The sequence below is a fragment of the Vulpes vulpes genome, chromosome 11 (assembly GCF_048418805.1).
Source record: "Vulpes vulpes isolate BD-2025 chromosome 11, VulVul3, whole genome shotgun sequence".
NCBI lineage: Eukaryota > Metazoa > Chordata > Mammalia > Carnivora > Canidae > Vulpes > Vulpes vulpes.
The window spans coordinates 63,727,637-63,746,017 of record NC_132790.1 but is presented as its reverse complement, the minus strand read 5'-3'; the positions used below and the strand labels follow the sequence as shown (position 1 = coordinate 63,746,017).

Sequence of the window (18,381 nt, the reverse complement as noted above, 5' to 3'; positions counted from 1 at the left end):
CTGAGAATGTGATCTCCATGGATATTTGTTGTTATATGATTACTAACCTTATTTTATCTGACTGCCAGCTGCATGAAATACGTTGTCACTTACAAAAAAAAAAAAAAAACAACCCTGAAATTATTTAATATTAACTTATATTAACCCATAACAATCAGTAAAAATAAACAATAAAAAGGCAGATTGATTTCCTCTACGTTTTTTCTTCCAAGGTTACATTGCACCATGGAGTGGCAGGTTTTACTCATTGTGGGACACTGGGTAAGTGCGGATAAGTTATTTGCCCTAATACTATTTTAAAATACCATTTTTTCTCTGTTGCTCTATTTCAGTATCTTGGCAACGTTTCTGAAGTACCCAGCTTATGCTAGTTTAGTAAATGTTGAATCATCCCGTGTAATTTATCTTTGTTTAAAATTCCTGTTTAGAATGCACCTTTACTGTGATATATGTAAGTCATACATTTCTGTTCTACATGGTCAAATCCTTATTTTAGTTCTGTTTGTCAAAAAACATTGCAGGTAACATGTGTGCCCTTTTAATGATTGATTTTTGTTTTTAACAATTATGTTTAGTTTCCATCTTTTAGTAATACTTAATTTTTAATTCTTAAGGTGCTGTGTTATAAACCCATATGCTAGAGTTGTGAAGAAAGGTTACCTAACTTCTTTCCTAATACCACATTATCTAAGTTCCTTGATATTTTTAATCTATCAAATACACTTGAGGGTATTTTTACACTTTTTAAAGAGTGCTATTATAAAATGAATTAATAAAAAATTTTGGTTTTAAATTAGACAACTAGTTCAGTAAAACTTTTTGTCTCTAAAATGTTTTCCTAAGGATAGACTATAATCTGTTGATGATAATTTGTTTCTCTTCCCTCTTCCCCATTGTTTGTCTTTTTTGTTACTTCCTATATGGCCCAGTAAACCTACCAATAAACAATTTATTGTTTGGGCCTGCCTTTTGATATAATATGAAAAGGGCTCAGGCCCAGATCTAACTAAAGGCATAAGCAAATGATGTATAAATGAATGAAACTAACATTTAGACATGTTTTAAGAGATCAGTCTGTGGATCACCAAAAAGTTTGAGGGAAAGAAAACCCTGGTTGTAGACCGTTATTCTGATGAGGTTAAAATACTAGGTCATATTTTTAGAAGTCATGCTTAATTGACTGTTTAAGAATCTCAGGGCATTTCAGGAGCTATTTGTCCTATCCTTTCCTCTTCCCTCACCTGCCTTTGTGTCATCTTGTTAAGAAAGGTATGGCAATATGATATCTTACTGGATAAGGTATTTCTACTATTAATAAGTCCAAAATATGTGTAGCTTGTTGATACAAACAACGAGATGCTAAGCAAAACTGCAGAAAATTCTATTTGAGCAAAGATTTTTGTATTAAAAGTCAGAGCCAACACTTTTATAACTGGCTTTAGATAAGTCTTCCAATTTTAGAAGTGGCATATTGGTTTTAGTTTTACCAGTGTGGACCAGATTTATTTCCAGTTTCTAAGTTACATTGGAATATAATTTTAAGCAAGAAGGGGTGAGGGGATAGGAACCATATTTACAGTCAAAGGAAATTTCTTCATCTAAAAGGAACTCCTCCTGTTTTATTAAATTTTAAACAATATTAACTTTTTAAATACCAGGTATGCAAAAATACACATTCCAATTATTGCATCAGTGTCTGAACATCAACCTACGACTTGGGTATCTTTCTTCTTTGATCTACATATTCTTGTGTGTACCTTCCCAGCAGGCCTATGGTTCTGCATTAAAAATATCAACGATGAAAGAGTATTTGGTAAGAGATTTTTAATAAATACTTTGATTTGAAACAATTTTCTTTATTGAGGCTATCACTTTAAAAAAGTTTTGTTTTTCTTTGCTGGAGTCGTAGCATATTCAAGATAAATTTCCTCTCTCAATTTGTGTGTCTAGCCAAGAAAAATTCAGTGAATTTGCATTATATATACTCATATTAAAATGTTTTAAATTAATTTAGAACTATTATATAAATTTTCAATTGGGTAGAGATTTTCTGAGAGATTAATGTTATAGTCTGTGGCTGAGAATTGGAAATTATAACTTTGTTGACTATATTGTCTTCATTTTCTGAATTAGCTTTATTAAGTAGGAAGAAGTTTGTAGCAGCAATCATTGTCCAGATTTCAGTATAAAGTTATTTTGTAATGGAGTAAGAATCACCTTTAAGTTAACACCCGCTTCACTGATAGATTTGTGTATGTATATTTCCACCTAAAAAGGTGATGAGACAAACTATTTTAAAGCCAAGTGGTTAGAATTTTACATTCATGATACAAGTAGATGAAATAAGCAGACTAAAGACCTTTACATGATAAAGTCATCGCAAGAAGTATACTGTGGCTGTTTTGCAGGTGTTAAAACCTGAAACTTTAAAAAGGTTTGTAACATGCACAGGGTCATATAACCAAATAATTTGTAGTACCAGGACTGAACTTCTATAAGTATGATGCATGAACCATTAGTAACACTCAAGTTACTATTCCAGAGTAAAGTCAGGGGAGAAAAATAGCACCTGCGTGAGTTATAGCCAGGGATGATAATCATTCTCGTTCTGTTGATATAGATCAATGGAATTTGGATAAGGTTGTGTTAATATTCTGTTACTCAGAAGGATTTAGCTTAAACGTTTTGCCCACCTCATTAGGCAGCATTCCCAATCCCAGATATATACCCAAGAGAGGTGAGTATGTACGTTCAACAAGGGACATGTTTAAGAATATACATAGCAACTTTATCCGTAATAGCCCCTAAATAGAAACATTCCAGAGGTTATCAGCAATATAATAAATTTTGATGTATTTGTATAATGTAGTATATAAAACACAGCATTTAATAAGAGAATAGCATGAGTAAATAAGCCAGTACAAAGAGAACACTTTGATATAATTTCATTTTAAGAAGTTCAAGAATAAAAAAAAAAAAAAATTAATGCTTTAGAAGTTCAAATAGTGATTACCTTTTTTTAATAGAGAGGAGCAGAGGTAGCTGTTGACTGGGAAAAGGCATGAAGTTTCCTTCTGAGGGAGATATACAAATGTTCTATATTTTGATATGGATGGTAATTACATGGATCTGTATTATGTAAAAATTCATTGAGCTGATCATCTAAGAATATGGTATAATCTACAGTCAAGAAAAAAAAATTAGTTTCAAATGAGAGAAGAGCTCTGATGACCATTGACTTTGTAAAGTCATACAGCCTTCAGCCAGAATTGGTGGAGCCTTTAGTATTAAAAATTACTTTAAAAAATTTTAAGTTTCTTGGCAGTAAGTTTACAAGTTCCCCCTTTGGTTAATAAATTATATTCTTCTCATCCCATTCTTACTTTAAAGCAGGCTTTATACCAGATGTTTGCATTGACTTTTCATAGACTGTTTGATTCTGTAAACTTACTGTGCCTAATAATATAATTCACCCAATATGTTTAGTCTGTCAGCTATGGATTTTCTAATATGTGATGCTATTGACAAATGCTAAATTGTCATTTTTCCCATAATAATTAAGTTTGAATCATGATACATTTACCTAAAACTGTTGATATGTAGTATTTAGTCAACTTATAATTTCTAAATATGACTATTAAGTCAGTTGGTCTGTATTATCAATTTAAAACAATTAGCTCTTTTATGAGATGTTTGTTTCTTTTTAGCTCTGGTTTATAATGTAGTATTAAACATTGAGCTCAGTTTTCTGTGGACATTTTCTGAAGTGTTATAAGAGAACTTGTCTTTGCAGTTGCTCTGTATGCAATCAGTGCTGTCTATTTTGCTGGAGTGATGGTGCGGCTGATGTTGACTTTGACTCCGGTCGTCTGTATGCTGTCGGCAATTGCGTTCTCAAATGTTTTTGAGCACTATTTGGGGGATGACATGAAAAGGGAAAACCCACCTGTGGAAGACAGCAGTGATGAGGATGATAAAAGAAACCCAGGAAATTTGTATGATAAGGTGGGAATCTAAGTAAGACCTTTAATATTTTTATGTGCTTTATTTTTCTACCATGGTAAGAACTATACATATTAAGAAAAATGATTAAACAGGCATTTAGACCACCTGTGACATTTCTAGTTGGTCTTTATTGTTTGCCTCAAAATTTGGGTCCTATTTGGTCTTTTGGTCTTTTAGCTTAGAATAAGAAAATATAATGTAATCAGAGAAGGGATTCTCATTTCTTATTGGTCAAGTTTTATCTGAAACCTCTCTACTTTTGAGAGTAACAACCTTGTGCTCTACTTAATATGCAAAATTTAGCACTATAAGCCCTTTTGAAATGATGTGCACAAGCATACTAATCCTTTAGGCCCATATTCAGTGTAAACTTTTTAAATATTTGGTTGATTAAAAGTAAAATAAAGGGAATAAAGTACCTTTAAAAAAACAAGCCTCTTGGTGACGTGAGTGATAAGTTGATTAAGCATCTGACTCTTGATTTGGCTCAGATCATGATCTCAGGGTCATGAGATTGAGCCCTCCCTCAGGCTCCACACCTGTGAAGAGTGATTAAGATTCTCTCTCCTTCTGCCTCGCCCCTTCTTCACTTACGTGAGTGTGCACATACAATGTCTCACTCTTAGAAAAAAAAAGCCTCAGCAACAGATAGCTGGCCAATATTACTGTAATTTACTTTTAACCTCTCACCTAACACAGCAGGGTAATATTTGGTGCAGGTATAGAAAAGACTTGTAACAGCACATGTCTTGAGTGATATATTTTTTAATCCTATGTTGTTTTTTATTTTCATGGAGGGGGCAACCTTTTATGAAAAAATATGAAATATGTCACAAAATTGCATATCATCTTGTGTAGGGGACATATTAAACTTCACTATTTGAATATTAACTAGGTTTTAAAATACCAACCAATAAGCAATGAAAATTCCTGGTATAAATATCAACTTTGAAATTCTTCCTTTCCTTAGTACAAGTCCAAGAGAATTCATACATCTTTGTGTTAATAAAGCATGTTCTTGCTTTTGTGGTGGTTATGTTTTGTTATGTGGTTTTTTAAACGAGCCTTGCAGTTTAGAACCTGTGACTCTGTTTTTTTAGTTTTGGGTGGGATTTTGTTATTGCTGTTTACAAAAATGTAATCTTAACCAATCTGTTATTTGGAAGCTTTGGTAATTAGAAGATTATGATAATGGAGGTTTTTCCTATACTAAAGTCCAGGTCTGAATTATAGATGGACATTGCCATTTTCAGGATGACAAATGTAGATTTTATATAAGAAAGGTTGCCAAAATGAGACAATTTGGTTATCTCCTTTGTCTTTTTTTTTTTTTTCCCTTTGTATTTAAATAAAACCTAAGGGTACCTGGGTTTGAAAGTTTCTTACTAAAGATACTATGCTCTGTGATCAGCTCCTGAATTGGATATAGTCCCAGAAATCCTTCTTATTCACATTTGATTTTAGAATCTACCTTGATAATTTTTAGAAAACATTGTATCACTCACACAAGAACACCTATGGTTATACATTTTCTTTCTTAAAGAATTAAATTTATTTAACATTCTCACATTTTTCCTTAATGTCTTAGTGAAGGAAGTGAAATAATGAGTTTGTTTAACCAGTTTTTCTATCTTCAGGCAGGTAAAGTGAGGAAACATGTAACTGAACAGGAAAAAACTGAAGAAGGATTAGGTCCTAATATAAAAAGCATTGTCACCATGTTGATGCTGATGCTGCTGATGATGTTTGCAGTTCACTGTACCTGGGTCACAAGCAATGCCTACTCCAGTCCAAGTGTGGTCCTGGCCTCTTATAATCATGATGGGTAAGAAAGTAACTTAGCTATAAGATTTTTTACCAACCCTTTTTTTCTTTCTGAAAAGATAGAATGATATTTGTGAGGCTCTACATTTGAATCCACCATGTTTTTCTTTTACCTCCCCAATGATACTTCTTCCCCAGCTTCCACTTCACTTGAATGCTTGTTATACTTGCGGAGAATATCAGACCCCACCCCAGAACTACTAAACCAGAATCTGCATTTTTTCAAGATAGGTGATTTGTGTGCATATTACAGTTTAATAAAAAAATACTAACCTAGCTCTTTTTGGATGTCTTCCTCCCCCCTACTGTTGAGGCTTTTAAAATGTGAAATTATTTAATGGTTTTATTCCCTCAAGGTTTTAAGTGATCCTCTTCACATTTAAGATCTTATTTTTAAAAATATTCTGATTCCTTTCAGCACCAGGAATATTTTAGATGATTTTAGAGAAGCTTACTTTTGGCTAAGGCAAAATACAGATGAACATGCCCGAGTAATGTCTTGGTGGGATTATGGATATCAGATAGCTGGAATGGCTAATAGAACTACTTTGGTGGATAATAACACCTGGAATAACAGCCACATAGCACTGGTAAGAATTTGATAAAAGATTAAAAATTATAAATTTTTATTTACTACTTAGTAAGCAGGTTTCACTTTGGTTTTGAGTAGGGGAAATGTGGGTAAAAGTACTGTTTGCTGAATTCTCAAAATGGTATTTCACACATTCAATAAAGTAAATGCAAGCTATGCTTATATACTTTGTTTTTAAGAATGGTATATACTTATTTAAATATTCAGAATTGTAGGCTGATTTCTGGCACATCACATGATAAATTTAGCTCACTGAAGAATTAGGCAAAATCTGAAACTTTTAAAGTATTGTTTAACTTGTATTTTCCATTATTAAATTAAAAATTTTTGTAAGTATATAAAGCCAAATGTACTGCATTTTATGGGCATGTAAATTATGTTCACTCTATTAAGTAAGTAATTTGCATAAATTAAGGTAATCACGTCTCTATTAAAGATTTTAAATAGATAATGGATATTAACCAAATGAGTGCTATTTGTATTAGTGTTGTAGCTAATCATCTGGTAAACTGAGAAGAATATATTTATACCAGCTATATCACTGGTCATTCCTGGCCTTGAGGTTATGAGAAATTGCGTTTCTTTTCTTGCCTGCTTTGGAACTTAATTAGTAGCACAATATTAGAACATGTATTCAGATGGTGACATTTCTGCTATAATTGGTTATAGTAAGTGAGGTGGTTCTAAATCCTGGTAAATTTGTTGAATTCGTAGCAAATCATCTCTTTAGAAAGAATTCCAAACTCTTGAGGTACATTCTGTCCGATATACATTCATTTTTATTTTTAGTGTACCGTGGGAATGAGTACACACTTTGTCATTTTTTATTCTATAGGTGGGAAAAGCTATGTCTTCAAATGAATCAGCAGCCTATAAAATCATGAGGAGTCTGGATGTAGATTATGTTTTGGTTATTTTTGGAGGAGTTATTGGCTATTCTGGTGATGACATCAACAAGTTTCTCTGGATGGTTAGGATAGCTGAAGGAGAACATCCAAAAGACATTCGGGTAAGAAACGAGGTCATTCTACACGTATAAAAGACAGTTCCAGTGTCCGAGGAATTTGCTAATTGTATCGTGTTTTTCTCATCATCTTTTCCCCTAAATTAGTCCCTCACTCCGACTTTACTATTTATTAAAGATATACTATGAGCATTTTTCCAGGTTTAAAATTTTTGAAGTTTGGGACAGCTGGGTGGCTCAGCGGTTGAGCCATCTGCCTTTGACTCAGGGCATGATCCTGGGGTCTGGGATCAAGTCCCACATCGGGCCCCTACAGAGAGCCTGCTTCTCCCTCTACCTATGTCTCTGCCTCTCGCTCTCTCTGTGTCTCATGAATAAATAAAATCTTAAAAAAAAATAAAATAAAAATTATGAAGTTCATTGATACTTCTGTTCTCCCCTGTGAAACTGTTCCCTCTCAAGACTCTTTTTTCTCCATTACAGCCTTTCAGTTCTGCCCTTTCTTTCCATTTATATTGCTTCTACTCTGACACTAACCCTTATGATTGTAAACCTAAAATAGGACAGTATTGCTAACCAGATTGCTGTCTTTGCCTTAATCTTGTTTCCTATCCTTCTCTAACATGACATTGATTATGTCATTTTCCAGCTTAAAAGCCTTCAGTAGATAAACGGCCTTGAAGTCAGAGAGACAGGACTTAGAACTAAAACCCTGCCTCTATCAGCTTGGTGCAGTGGGCAGCTTGTTTTTGGCCAGTCGGCTACCTGGTTGAAACACTAGGTTTGATTCTTGGTTCTGGTGTTATAATGGTGATTAAGGTAGCATAAAATTGTCACTAATGGGGAGGCCAGGAATAATTGATTTGTGGTGCTGTTATGAAAATTTGTTAGTGATATAGATGAAGCTCAGCCTAAGAGTTGATATGAAATAATCTCTGTAATGAATTAGTGGTATATTATCTAAACTCCTTAGCTTGGAGCATAAACCCCTTCATACTTTATTTTTCTTTACTGACCTCTTGTCTCTCTGTCAGTTTTTTTCCATCTGTCAATCTACTCTAGCCCATGAAATTTACCTTGTGGTTTCTTTCTTTTACTTATGTGTTACCTGTGTTTATATACTCTTCTCTTTCTTGGAATACTTTCCCTACCACAGATTTATCCACTCTCCAGAAGCTCTTCTGGTGCACCTGTGTGTTTTATTCATCATCAAATCACATGCAGCCTGTTTTGTTAATAGATTCTAGGATATCTCTTCCCCTGAGTTATGAGCTCATAGAGGATGGGCATCCAGCATTGTGGTTACATGGTAACCACAAAAGGACAAAAGATAAGAGTAACATTCATCACAACCAGAATTAAAGAAACTTTGGGGAAAATGTGTGTCGTGTGATAGGGATGAAGTAAAGTTCCCAACTTTCTGTTCACATGTAATGCTGTGATGTTTTCCTTTAACTATGATTTTAAAACACTACTTCATTGTATTAAATTAATTTAATTTTTCCAGTATGTGATTTTCATTCGTGGTTTTGCTTTCGCAGTGTTAAAATTGTGACATATGATAGATCTAGTTACCATGCTTTTTAAATTAAGTATTCTTTGCACTTTGAGAATAGATAATGCATTCACATGGTTCAAAAAATAAGATACAGGGGCGCCTGGGTTGCTCAGTCAGGTTAGCATCTGCCTTTCTGCCCAGATTATGATCTCAGGGTCCTGCAGTCAAGCCCTGCATCTGGCTCCCTGCTGAGTGGGAAGTCTGTTTCTCCCTGTCTGGCTCCTCCCACTATTCTCTCTCTCTGTCTCTCTCTCTCTCTCTCTCAAATAAATCTGTTTGTTTTTTAAGGTTTTTAAATTATTTGAGAGAGACAGCATGAGTGAACATTGGGGAGGGGGAGAATAAGAAGCAGGCTTCCTGCTGAGCAGGGAGCCCGATGAGGGGCTTGATCTAGGACCCTGGGATCAGATACTTAGGCAGATACTTAACCAGCTGAGCTACCCAAGCGCCCCTAAATAAAATCTTTTTTAAAAAGTAAATATAAATATATAAAGAGATACACAGTAAAAATTTACCCCCTTCCCCAAGAAAAGAAAAAAAAAGGCCCATGTTTTATATTCTTATAATTCTTATTCTAGCAAGTAACTAGTAGCAAAACATACACTTTGTTTTTGCTTTATTCACTTCATACAATATCTTGGAGATCTTCCGGTCTTAGAATACATGGAGAGCCTTCTTCGTTCCTTTATTGCATATCGCACAGTGGTTGGTTGGTTGTGTGTGTGTGTGTGTGTGTGTTTGTGTGTACCGTGATTTTTTAACCTCTTGTTCTTGATGGATATTTAGGTTTGTAGTCTTATAAATAGTGGTGTAGTCTTAGAATATATGGAGAGCCTTCTTCGTTCCTTTATTGCATATCTGCACAGTGGTTGGTTGGTTGTGTGTGTGTGTGTGTGTGTGTGTGTGTACCGTGATTTTTTAACCTTTTGTTCTTGATGGATATTTAGGTTTGTAGTCTTATAAATAGTGGTGTAGTCTTAGAATATATGGAGAGCCTTCTTCGTTCCTTTATTGCATATCTGCACAGTGGTTGGTTGGTTGTGTGTGTGTGTGTGTGTACCGTGATTTTTTAACCTTTTCTTCTTGATGGATATTTAGGTTTGTAGTCTTATAAATAGTGGTGTAAAGAGTGTAATCTACACTCATTATTTTGTCCTTATATAAATATCTCTATAGGATAAATTCCTAGACAAATTTCCATCTGTATTGCCACATTGGCCCTCTTAGAGGGTAATTTATAAATTTTACATAATCCCAATAAAAACTACCAGGTTTTTTAGACATTTCTCCTCCCCAGCCAAAGAACTGATTATTTAGAGTTCAAATGGAATAATAAATAACTTTTAGGAAAACTGAAAAGGTGTAATGGAGTTGAGGATGGAGCAGTTGGAAGGGGCTAGCTTACCTGGGTGTTAAACCATGGTGTTGGGACCATTCCTTTTAAATAATGAGATTTTATAACATGGTTTAAAATCTGCCCTCCCTCATCCAACTTGTTCTTTTCTTGTGTTGTCTTTTCTTTTCTTTTTTTTTTAGATTTTATTTATTTATTCATAAGAGACAACACACAGAGAGGCAGAGACATACATAGGCAGAGGGAGAAGCAGGCTCCATGTAGGAAGCCCAATGTGGGACTTGATCCTGGGATTCCAGGATCATGCCCTGAGCCAAAGGCAGGTGCTCAACCGCTGAGCCACCCAGGCATCCCATTTCTTGTGTTTTCTTAGATGCTCTTTGTTTCTTATTTATAAATGATTTCTAGACTCAGCTTTAAAAAAAATACCCATGATAGTTTTTGCAGGTTTCTTTTAGGGATCATGTTAAATTTATAAATTAATCTTCTAATACCATATATATATATTTTTTAATACCATATTTTTTTGAGATAACTAAATAATGGCTTTTTAAAGATACCTCAAAAGCTACTTCTTAGGGGGAAATGAATGGGGGGAAGCGGGTAGCTTTAAATGTGTTGGATTGAACTGACACAGAAACTTGATTTCTTTTCTTATAGGAAAGTGACTATTTCACCCCACAAGGAGAATTCCGTGTAGACAAAGCAGGATCCCCCACATTGTTGAATTGCCTTATGTATAAAATGTCATACTACAGATTTGGAGAAATGCAGGTTGGTTATATCAGTTTTCCTATAATCTTTATTCAAAGTAATATTTTTAAAGCAGTCTTGTTTGCCTCTAAAAGCAGGATAATGAATGTTTTAGTTGTGCTGTGAAGAAAAATACATTATCTGAAGATTCCACATATTCCCCACCTCCTTAAATTTAGATTTCTGGAACTACTATGTAAAAAGTTTTTTTTAGAACAAAGATTTCTTTCCAAAATACTAATTAGCACTAGGCTCAAATTCAGCCTTTGCTTGGCATGTTACCTTTTGACCTCATGCTTTTGGAAGATATTTTTCTGCAAGGAAGAGGTCTTCTAGGGAGGAATCCATGTGATCTTAAGTGGGTAGGCTACTTTGCTGTTCAGTGGGGGAAAGCCTAAAATTGAAGAGTCGAGTTACATAGTCACTTCAGATACTCTCTCTCCCTGTTCTGTTTCACAGGGACTATCAGGGTAAGAGTTTGCTAGAATAGTAGGATGATGTGCATACAAAAGTTTAAGGATCCACCTAGTGAGTGAACGTGCAGACACGTGACAAAAAGAAAACAGTGGACTTCCTGCCATAATACCTGGGTTTTACGTCTGGCTTTGTCAGAGTATGTAACCCTTGGACAAGTCACATCCTCCCTGGACTCATTTTTGTCCTTATCTGTATATAATGATATTGGACTGATAGTTTCTGGCGTTCTTTATAGCTCTTCGATTACATGACTGTAGTACCAAGTTATACCTTCATACTAAGATTTCAGTGAAGACTGTCTGATTTCATGTTGCTTTCTGGTTGATACTAGAAGGCAGAGGAAAAATTGCTTGTTGAACTTTAAACAGGTCAAGATAATGTTTCATTATTATTCATTTGGAATTACTCTATAGGTGGCTCTTTTTTGTGTGCAATTGGCAACACTATTACATTAGTGTCAGGTGTACAAGGTAGTAATTCCACAAGTTTAGACATTGTGTTTACAAGTATAGCTACCATCTGTCACCATATAATGCTATTATAATAACCATTGACTATATTATCTATATTCTGTAGGTGACAATAATTTTTTAAAAAATAGACAATAATTTTACTACAAGATTTAAGGCTTTGTGTTTTGATTTTCTTTGAAGGCAACTGCATGGTCTCTAAGCTCATAAGAAAAAGCACTTAAATAATTATCTCAGAAAATGAATCAAAGATGAGTTTCTCTGGTCATTAATGATAGCATCAGAAGACTTTTTCATGTGTGTGTCCTTAAAATTTATTAAGAGTTTCAAGTCATGCTTCTGGCATGCGTTCATTTTGACACCTTCCCTATTCAAGAATAATAAATGTTTAAGACACGAATACAACTTTTCTATTGTTGTAGATATGCGAGAACAAGTTATTCCCTCATTAGTGTTTATTATGGTTTTGTTTTAAAGTTGAATATGCTTATGCTCTATGTGAACATAAACATAGTCTGAGAGAACTTCTTAAAATCTTCTCCCCTCCCCCCATTTTTTCCTTTTTTCGTTCCTCATAAATCCTCCCGTGGTTTGGCTTTTCTAACTTCCTTTATAGTTTCCACTTTCTGGTTGTAGTATCACTGCTTACTTGTGCATTTATTTAAGAAATAACACTGGGGAGATAAAGCCACACTCTGAATAAGATAAAGTCATCATGCAGCTTACCTCCTAGTGGAGGATACAGGTAATTTTAAAAATAAATAAAAAATGTTAGCAGTGAATGCTATAGAATAAAAGATAAGGAAACAGTGGAGGAGACTTCTCAACCACCAATTTCAAGAAAATAATTCCTTGAATAGATGGTGTTTGGGCTAAGACCAAAGGATAGAAAGGAGACAGCCTAGCGGAAGAGCTGAATGAAGAACTTTCGGGCTGAGAGAATAGATAGTGCAAGGCCCTGAAACAGAAAAGACGTCCCTTCTGTGTGTTTCTCTATATACCTAGAAAAAGGGATTTAATGGATTTCCTTTGGTTGGCTGTTTTGGTTTTTTATGCCCGCAGGCTGCTCATCTACTCCTAAGGGTTCAGTGAAATTCTAATTCTGCTGTATTTAATTTCTCTCTTCCTGATTTCTTCCTATCTAGTTAGCGGCATATGAGAAATGTTACGATATATTGCTCTGATTCTGTTTCATAGTTTAAAGGGAGAGATTTGCACTCTGATTATACCATTTACTATCTTCTAATACTGAATGTTTTCCAAAATAGTTAACATCTACTACTGTCACTTTTGCAGCTGGATTTTCGTACACCCCCAGGTTTTGATCGAACACGTAATGCTGAGATTGGAAACAAAGACATTAAGTTCAAACATTTGGAGGAAGCCTTTACATCAGAACACTGGCTTGTGAGGATATATAAAGTGAAAGCACCTGATAACAGGGAGACACTAGACCATAAACCTCGAGTCACCAACATTTTCCCAAAACAGAAGTATTTGTCAAAGAAGGTGGGTGCCAAGGGAAGTCATATCTATGAAAAGTGTAGCTCAGAGTTGGTAGGTGGTTGGTTGATCTGAAAAAGTTACTAAAGATTACTAATAAATTTTCATTTGCCCCATCTGTGTAGACTAGCTTATATACAAAGTTAAGAATCAAGCTAGCCAACTAGGGCCATTCCTTTCAAACTGAGCACTTGAAATATCCCAAGCAACAGTCTTTAATGCATAGCATGTGGTTATCAGTGAACCAAGCTGGGATTTTCCAGAGGCATTCTGGCTTTTTAGTTTGGGTCATTCCCATTAGTAAGACTTATTGAAGGTAAGATATGTCTGAGGCCATCACTTTCTGAACTTTTGTGAAAGTAAAAATGTGATTGATTTTTCATCTTTTGGTTAAAGCACGTTTATATTGCACTTTCATGTTCCATTCTCAGTATGTTGCTACTTTATTATTTATTAAGTAAAAACCAAAGTTGAGGGGGCACCTGGGTGTCTCAGTTAGTTAAGCATCTGCCTTCAGCTCAGATCATGATATTGGGGTCCCCGCTTGTGTTCTCTTTCTCTTTCTCTCTGTCTCAAATAAATAAATAAACATCTTTAAAAACAACAACTAAGTTTGAATTCGATTGGTAGAGTCTTGAATTTTAAAAAAATCATTTAGGGCAGCCCGGGTGGCTCAGTGGTTTAGCACGCCTTCAGCCCAGGGCATGATCCTGGAGATCCAGGATCAAGTCCCACGTCGGGCTCCCTGCGTGGAGCCTGCTTTTCCCTCTGCCTGTGTCTCTGCCTCTCTCTCTCTCTCTCTCTCTCTCTTTCTGTTTCTCATGAATAAATAAATAAAATCTTTAAATAAATAAATAAAAATCATTTATCTTAAGACTATTATTTTTAAGTCTAATTATCATGACAAAGCTTGTAGACAGGAATTATGAAGATGAGACTATTCTAGTCCTTTGTAATAAATATTTAATAAGATATGAAGTATTTTATTGAAGGTCATTATTGCTCACTTAAGCCAAATAGATCTAATCTTTGCTATAATAGGCAACTAAAAATGAGTATTTATATAGGTTTCTCTCTGTGGGAGATGGAAAATAATGAGCAGTCAGGTAAAATACTAGGATTGTATTTTAAGGTACTATTCTTATAATACTAACTATTAGACTCATTTCAGTCTTAAGTCTTGAAAGATGCTTAGGTTTACATTGCTCGGATGAGTATTTTAAAAATCACTAAAGCAGTTGTCTTTTGCTTTGCATTACTTAAATATATTCAAAGTAAAGATTATTTCAATGTGTATTATAAAATTATTAGGAACTTTTTAAATTAATACTTTCTCTCAGATATAGATCACCATATCTAGACTGTAGACTGATATATTTAAATGTGTTACATAGAGCTGACATGCATGTGTTAGTCATATCAAATTCACTTAACAGCCTTTATTTATATCAAATGGCAAATCAAATGACCTAATTTTTCATTACTATGTGGGAGGAGAAACTGGTGAGTTACATCAGTGTAAGAGTCAGAACAGATGCTGCTAGTCTCAAGGCAGTCAATCCTGAGACACCTAAGCCCAGTTAAAGTCTGCCCTGAGAAGTCCATTGAACTTGCTGTCTAACTGATGATAGTGAATTTTCTTAATCTGACCTCTTCTGTCAAACCATCATTTCCCCCCAAATCAATAAATAAGTGGATAAATATTAGTCTGCCTTGTGTGCCCAAAACATGTTCTAGTAGCCAACAACATGGAGTTTTGAATTTCAAGTTTCCATGTCTTTATGTTCTGTTTTATACCAGCACTAGAGGAATATTTGCTTTCCTCCTCCTACCACTACAAAGCTGACAAAGCTGAGGCACTAGGAATTGTAGTTCAGGGCTGGAGAAAAGACTTTTTGGCATGGTTCATTGAGGGTCTAGTTACATACTTGACAAACCTGGGGCATTTTACATGATCTTATAGAAAAGGTTTCATGTTAGAATCTTCAGATAATAAGGAAACTAACTCCTTGACCTGATTTGAATTTTTTTCAATTATGCCCTCTGGTATTTTTTACTTTTCTGCCCTTGTAAATCAGTAATAATGTAAAATAAATTATGGGCAAGTTAGCAGTAGCTAATTTTTGTAACCTTAAAAAGGCATTTTGCCTTGTATTCTTGTGCCTGTTAGAAAAAACTATAAATTGTTTTAAACCTAATATAAATTACATCATAGAGCATTTACTCTAATAAGTTTCTGAAACCATCTCCAGGAGTTGTATTTGTCTTCAACCTCTTCTGACTTCTAAGTGCTTTAAATTACTTGTTTGCAAAAAATATTTGCTGTTTTCAGTATCTGTGGATGTGTTAGAGTGTCAGACACATGTGTCTATATGATTTGTCTTCTAAGATGCTAAAATAGCAAACATTTTTGCAGTAAGTTCTACCACCACATTTGTAGTGATTTATCTTAGACCAAAAAACATCTGTTGAAAGTATTTTAGTGGGATCCTGAAGTGTTCAGAAAAATGTTATTTTTTTTAAAGATCTATGAAACTCAAAGAATGTTACAGCTTTTTTTTTTTTTCGGTGTTTGGTTTTTGTTTTGTTTTTCATTTTCTAAGTTCTTATTTTTCTACCTAAATTGGGAAAATGTGCCAAGTAATTTTATTTCCTTTCATTTTTATAGATAGGTACAATCACCCTCAATTTACATGTAACAAAAGTTAGTTCAATTTACCTTGGATCTCTCAGCATACTTAACATAGAACGATTATTGGGTCTCATTGATTGTTCAAGCAGTCCAGCCATAGGAAGAACTCTAAAGGCTTGTTAACGACAGTTCTCATCACAATGCTTTAAACCATGTGTGTATATATTTTTTAATCTATGGTAAACCTACACTAATCTCATGTGTTCTGTTTTCTTTTTTAGACTACAAAGAGGAAGCGTGGCTACATTAAAAATAAGCTAGTTTTTAAGAAAGGCAAGAAAATATCTAAGAAGACTGTTTAAATATACTGTTCTGGTTCCTAACTTGAAGCAGTTGTCTTTGTGAGAACCGGTCTTTGCCTTTAGCTCATGTCATGTTTCACAACAGAGGGTACAGAACCATCACTGGTCCAGATTAATGTACAAAATTCTCTGGCAACGCCTGATTTAAAAAATAAAATTGGCTTATTGAGAACAGCTATTTTCTATTTGTAATGTGAAGCAAGACAGAGCACTGCTGTAAATGTCTAACAGCAGATTTTTTTTATTGGTACATATTATCCTTCAAATCTGAGAATTTGGACTAATTGCACCAAAGAACCCTCTAATTTGGTCCCTGGCACATGCATACTTGTCAATGTTTTTATTTTTTACAAGACCTACATTTTATTTGAATTACCCAAATAGCAATATGTAAAATACAAATGACAAATGTGATGTTTCTTGATCCAGTAAACTAGTACAGGTCTGAGAAAGAGGTATTAGAAAAATAATTATACTTCCTTGAACTATATTTATTTTCATGTTTCTCCAATGCATAGAATGTTTCATCAAATGTACATTTCCTGTTGCTTACTACTTGCTCTGTCAAAGAAGAAGCTGCTGTTTCAAAGATGGACCTCTGAGTAACTAATTGATGCAAATAGTTTTTTATGTTGACGCATTGCTGCTGTTAGCAGTTGTTTTCACTAGGTACTTACAGAGCAGATCTCATGCATTGTTCATTCAAGGGCTAAATTTATATCCTTTGGAAGGTATGGCAACTGCACATAATGTTGCTTACCAGGATAAGTTTTGGTATCACTGAGATTAGCACTATGTTTACATGCAAAAGATTAAGGAAAAAAACCCTTAAAGTGGACAGGTATCCAAAGTTCCTTTTCTGTGACTCTTCAAAATGACAAAGGATTTGTAAACTTTGCCTGGATTTCTCTCATTTTTTAATAGTTTCATTCATCACAATTATTTTATCCTCTGCTCCATTTTTTTTAAATCCCTGAAGCATTTGATGAAACACTCTTTAATGCTATATGCATTTTCTTACTTTTATTAAAAATGTGACAATTGTCAAAAAATGCACTAAAATATAAATGGAGATTGAACATGTTCATTTTCCAGCTTATAGGCAACTTTATATAGACTTGAAAATTTTCTCCAGTTGTTTAGTAAAAGTGAAAGAGAAAGGGTTTTTCCTGCCACAGGATATAACTTTTTTTTATATAAACAAGCATAACTTACCACTGCTTTTGGTGGAAAAGTGCAGAATAGTATGTACCTTTTATGAAGAAGAGTGTAATTTACAATATTCAGTGAGAATGTTACTGCTGATTTTCTTTTCCAAAGTGTAGAATATTCTTTGATTTATAGAATTCATTTTGACCCAGATGATGGTTCTTTTACAGACCAATAAAATGGCTGAACATTTTCACAAATAAAGTGTAACTAAATCTGGATTTCTGATACCTTGTCATTTGGGGGATTTTATTTTACTTTGTTGCTTTAAACTTCAATGCAGAGAAGTTATTGACTGTAGGGGAAATAAAGTTAATTCAAATTTTGTGTTAAGTGTTGTCTTTTATAAATATTTTTGAAAGGAGTTAGAGTACTGAACACATAATTCCTTCCTTGTTCACTTTTACAAAGATTTTAGAGAATATGTAGAATAGTAGTCCTCTCTCCTTGTTTGTAGTTTGGCTTTCCTCAGTTTCAGTTTCCCGCAGTCAACCGTGATCCAGAAGCAAATGATTCTCCTTATGATGCATCTTTAGAAGGTCAGTAGTAGCCTAACACATATCACAATGCCTACGTCATTCACCTCACTTCATCGCATAGGTATTTTATTATCTCACATCATCACAGGAAGAAAGGTGAGTATAATATAAAGATATTGAAAGAAAGAAACCACATTCA

At 34.3% G+C, this 18,381-nt stretch overlaps 1 protein-coding gene across 1 annotated transcript in view; it reads left to right on the top strand.

Moving 5' to 3' along the window:
* Window positions 1-18,036, top strand: part of STT3B (STT3 oligosaccharyltransferase complex catalytic subunit B) — a 107,282-nt gene extending 89,246 nt beyond the window's left edge. Inside the window, exons 8-16 of the mRNA XM_026000902.2 lie at window positions 213-261; window positions 1,659-1,813; window positions 3,794-4,005; window positions 5,643-5,830; window positions 6,248-6,419; window positions 7,257-7,430; window positions 10,958-11,071; window positions 13,294-13,506; window positions 16,414-18,036. Of these exons, the coding sequence (XP_025856687.1) occupies window positions 213-261; window positions 1,659-1,813; window positions 3,794-4,005; window positions 5,643-5,830; window positions 6,248-6,419; window positions 7,257-7,430; window positions 10,958-11,071; window positions 13,294-13,506; window positions 16,414-16,494 (1,358 nt within the window). The 3' untranslated portion in view covers window positions 16,495-18,036. The remainder of the gene's footprint in view (window positions 1-212; window positions 262-1,658; window positions 1,814-3,793; window positions 4,006-5,642; window positions 5,831-6,247; window positions 6,420-7,256; window positions 7,431-10,957; window positions 11,072-13,293; window positions 13,507-16,413) is intronic.
* Window positions 18,037-18,381: the final 345 nt, after the last annotated feature.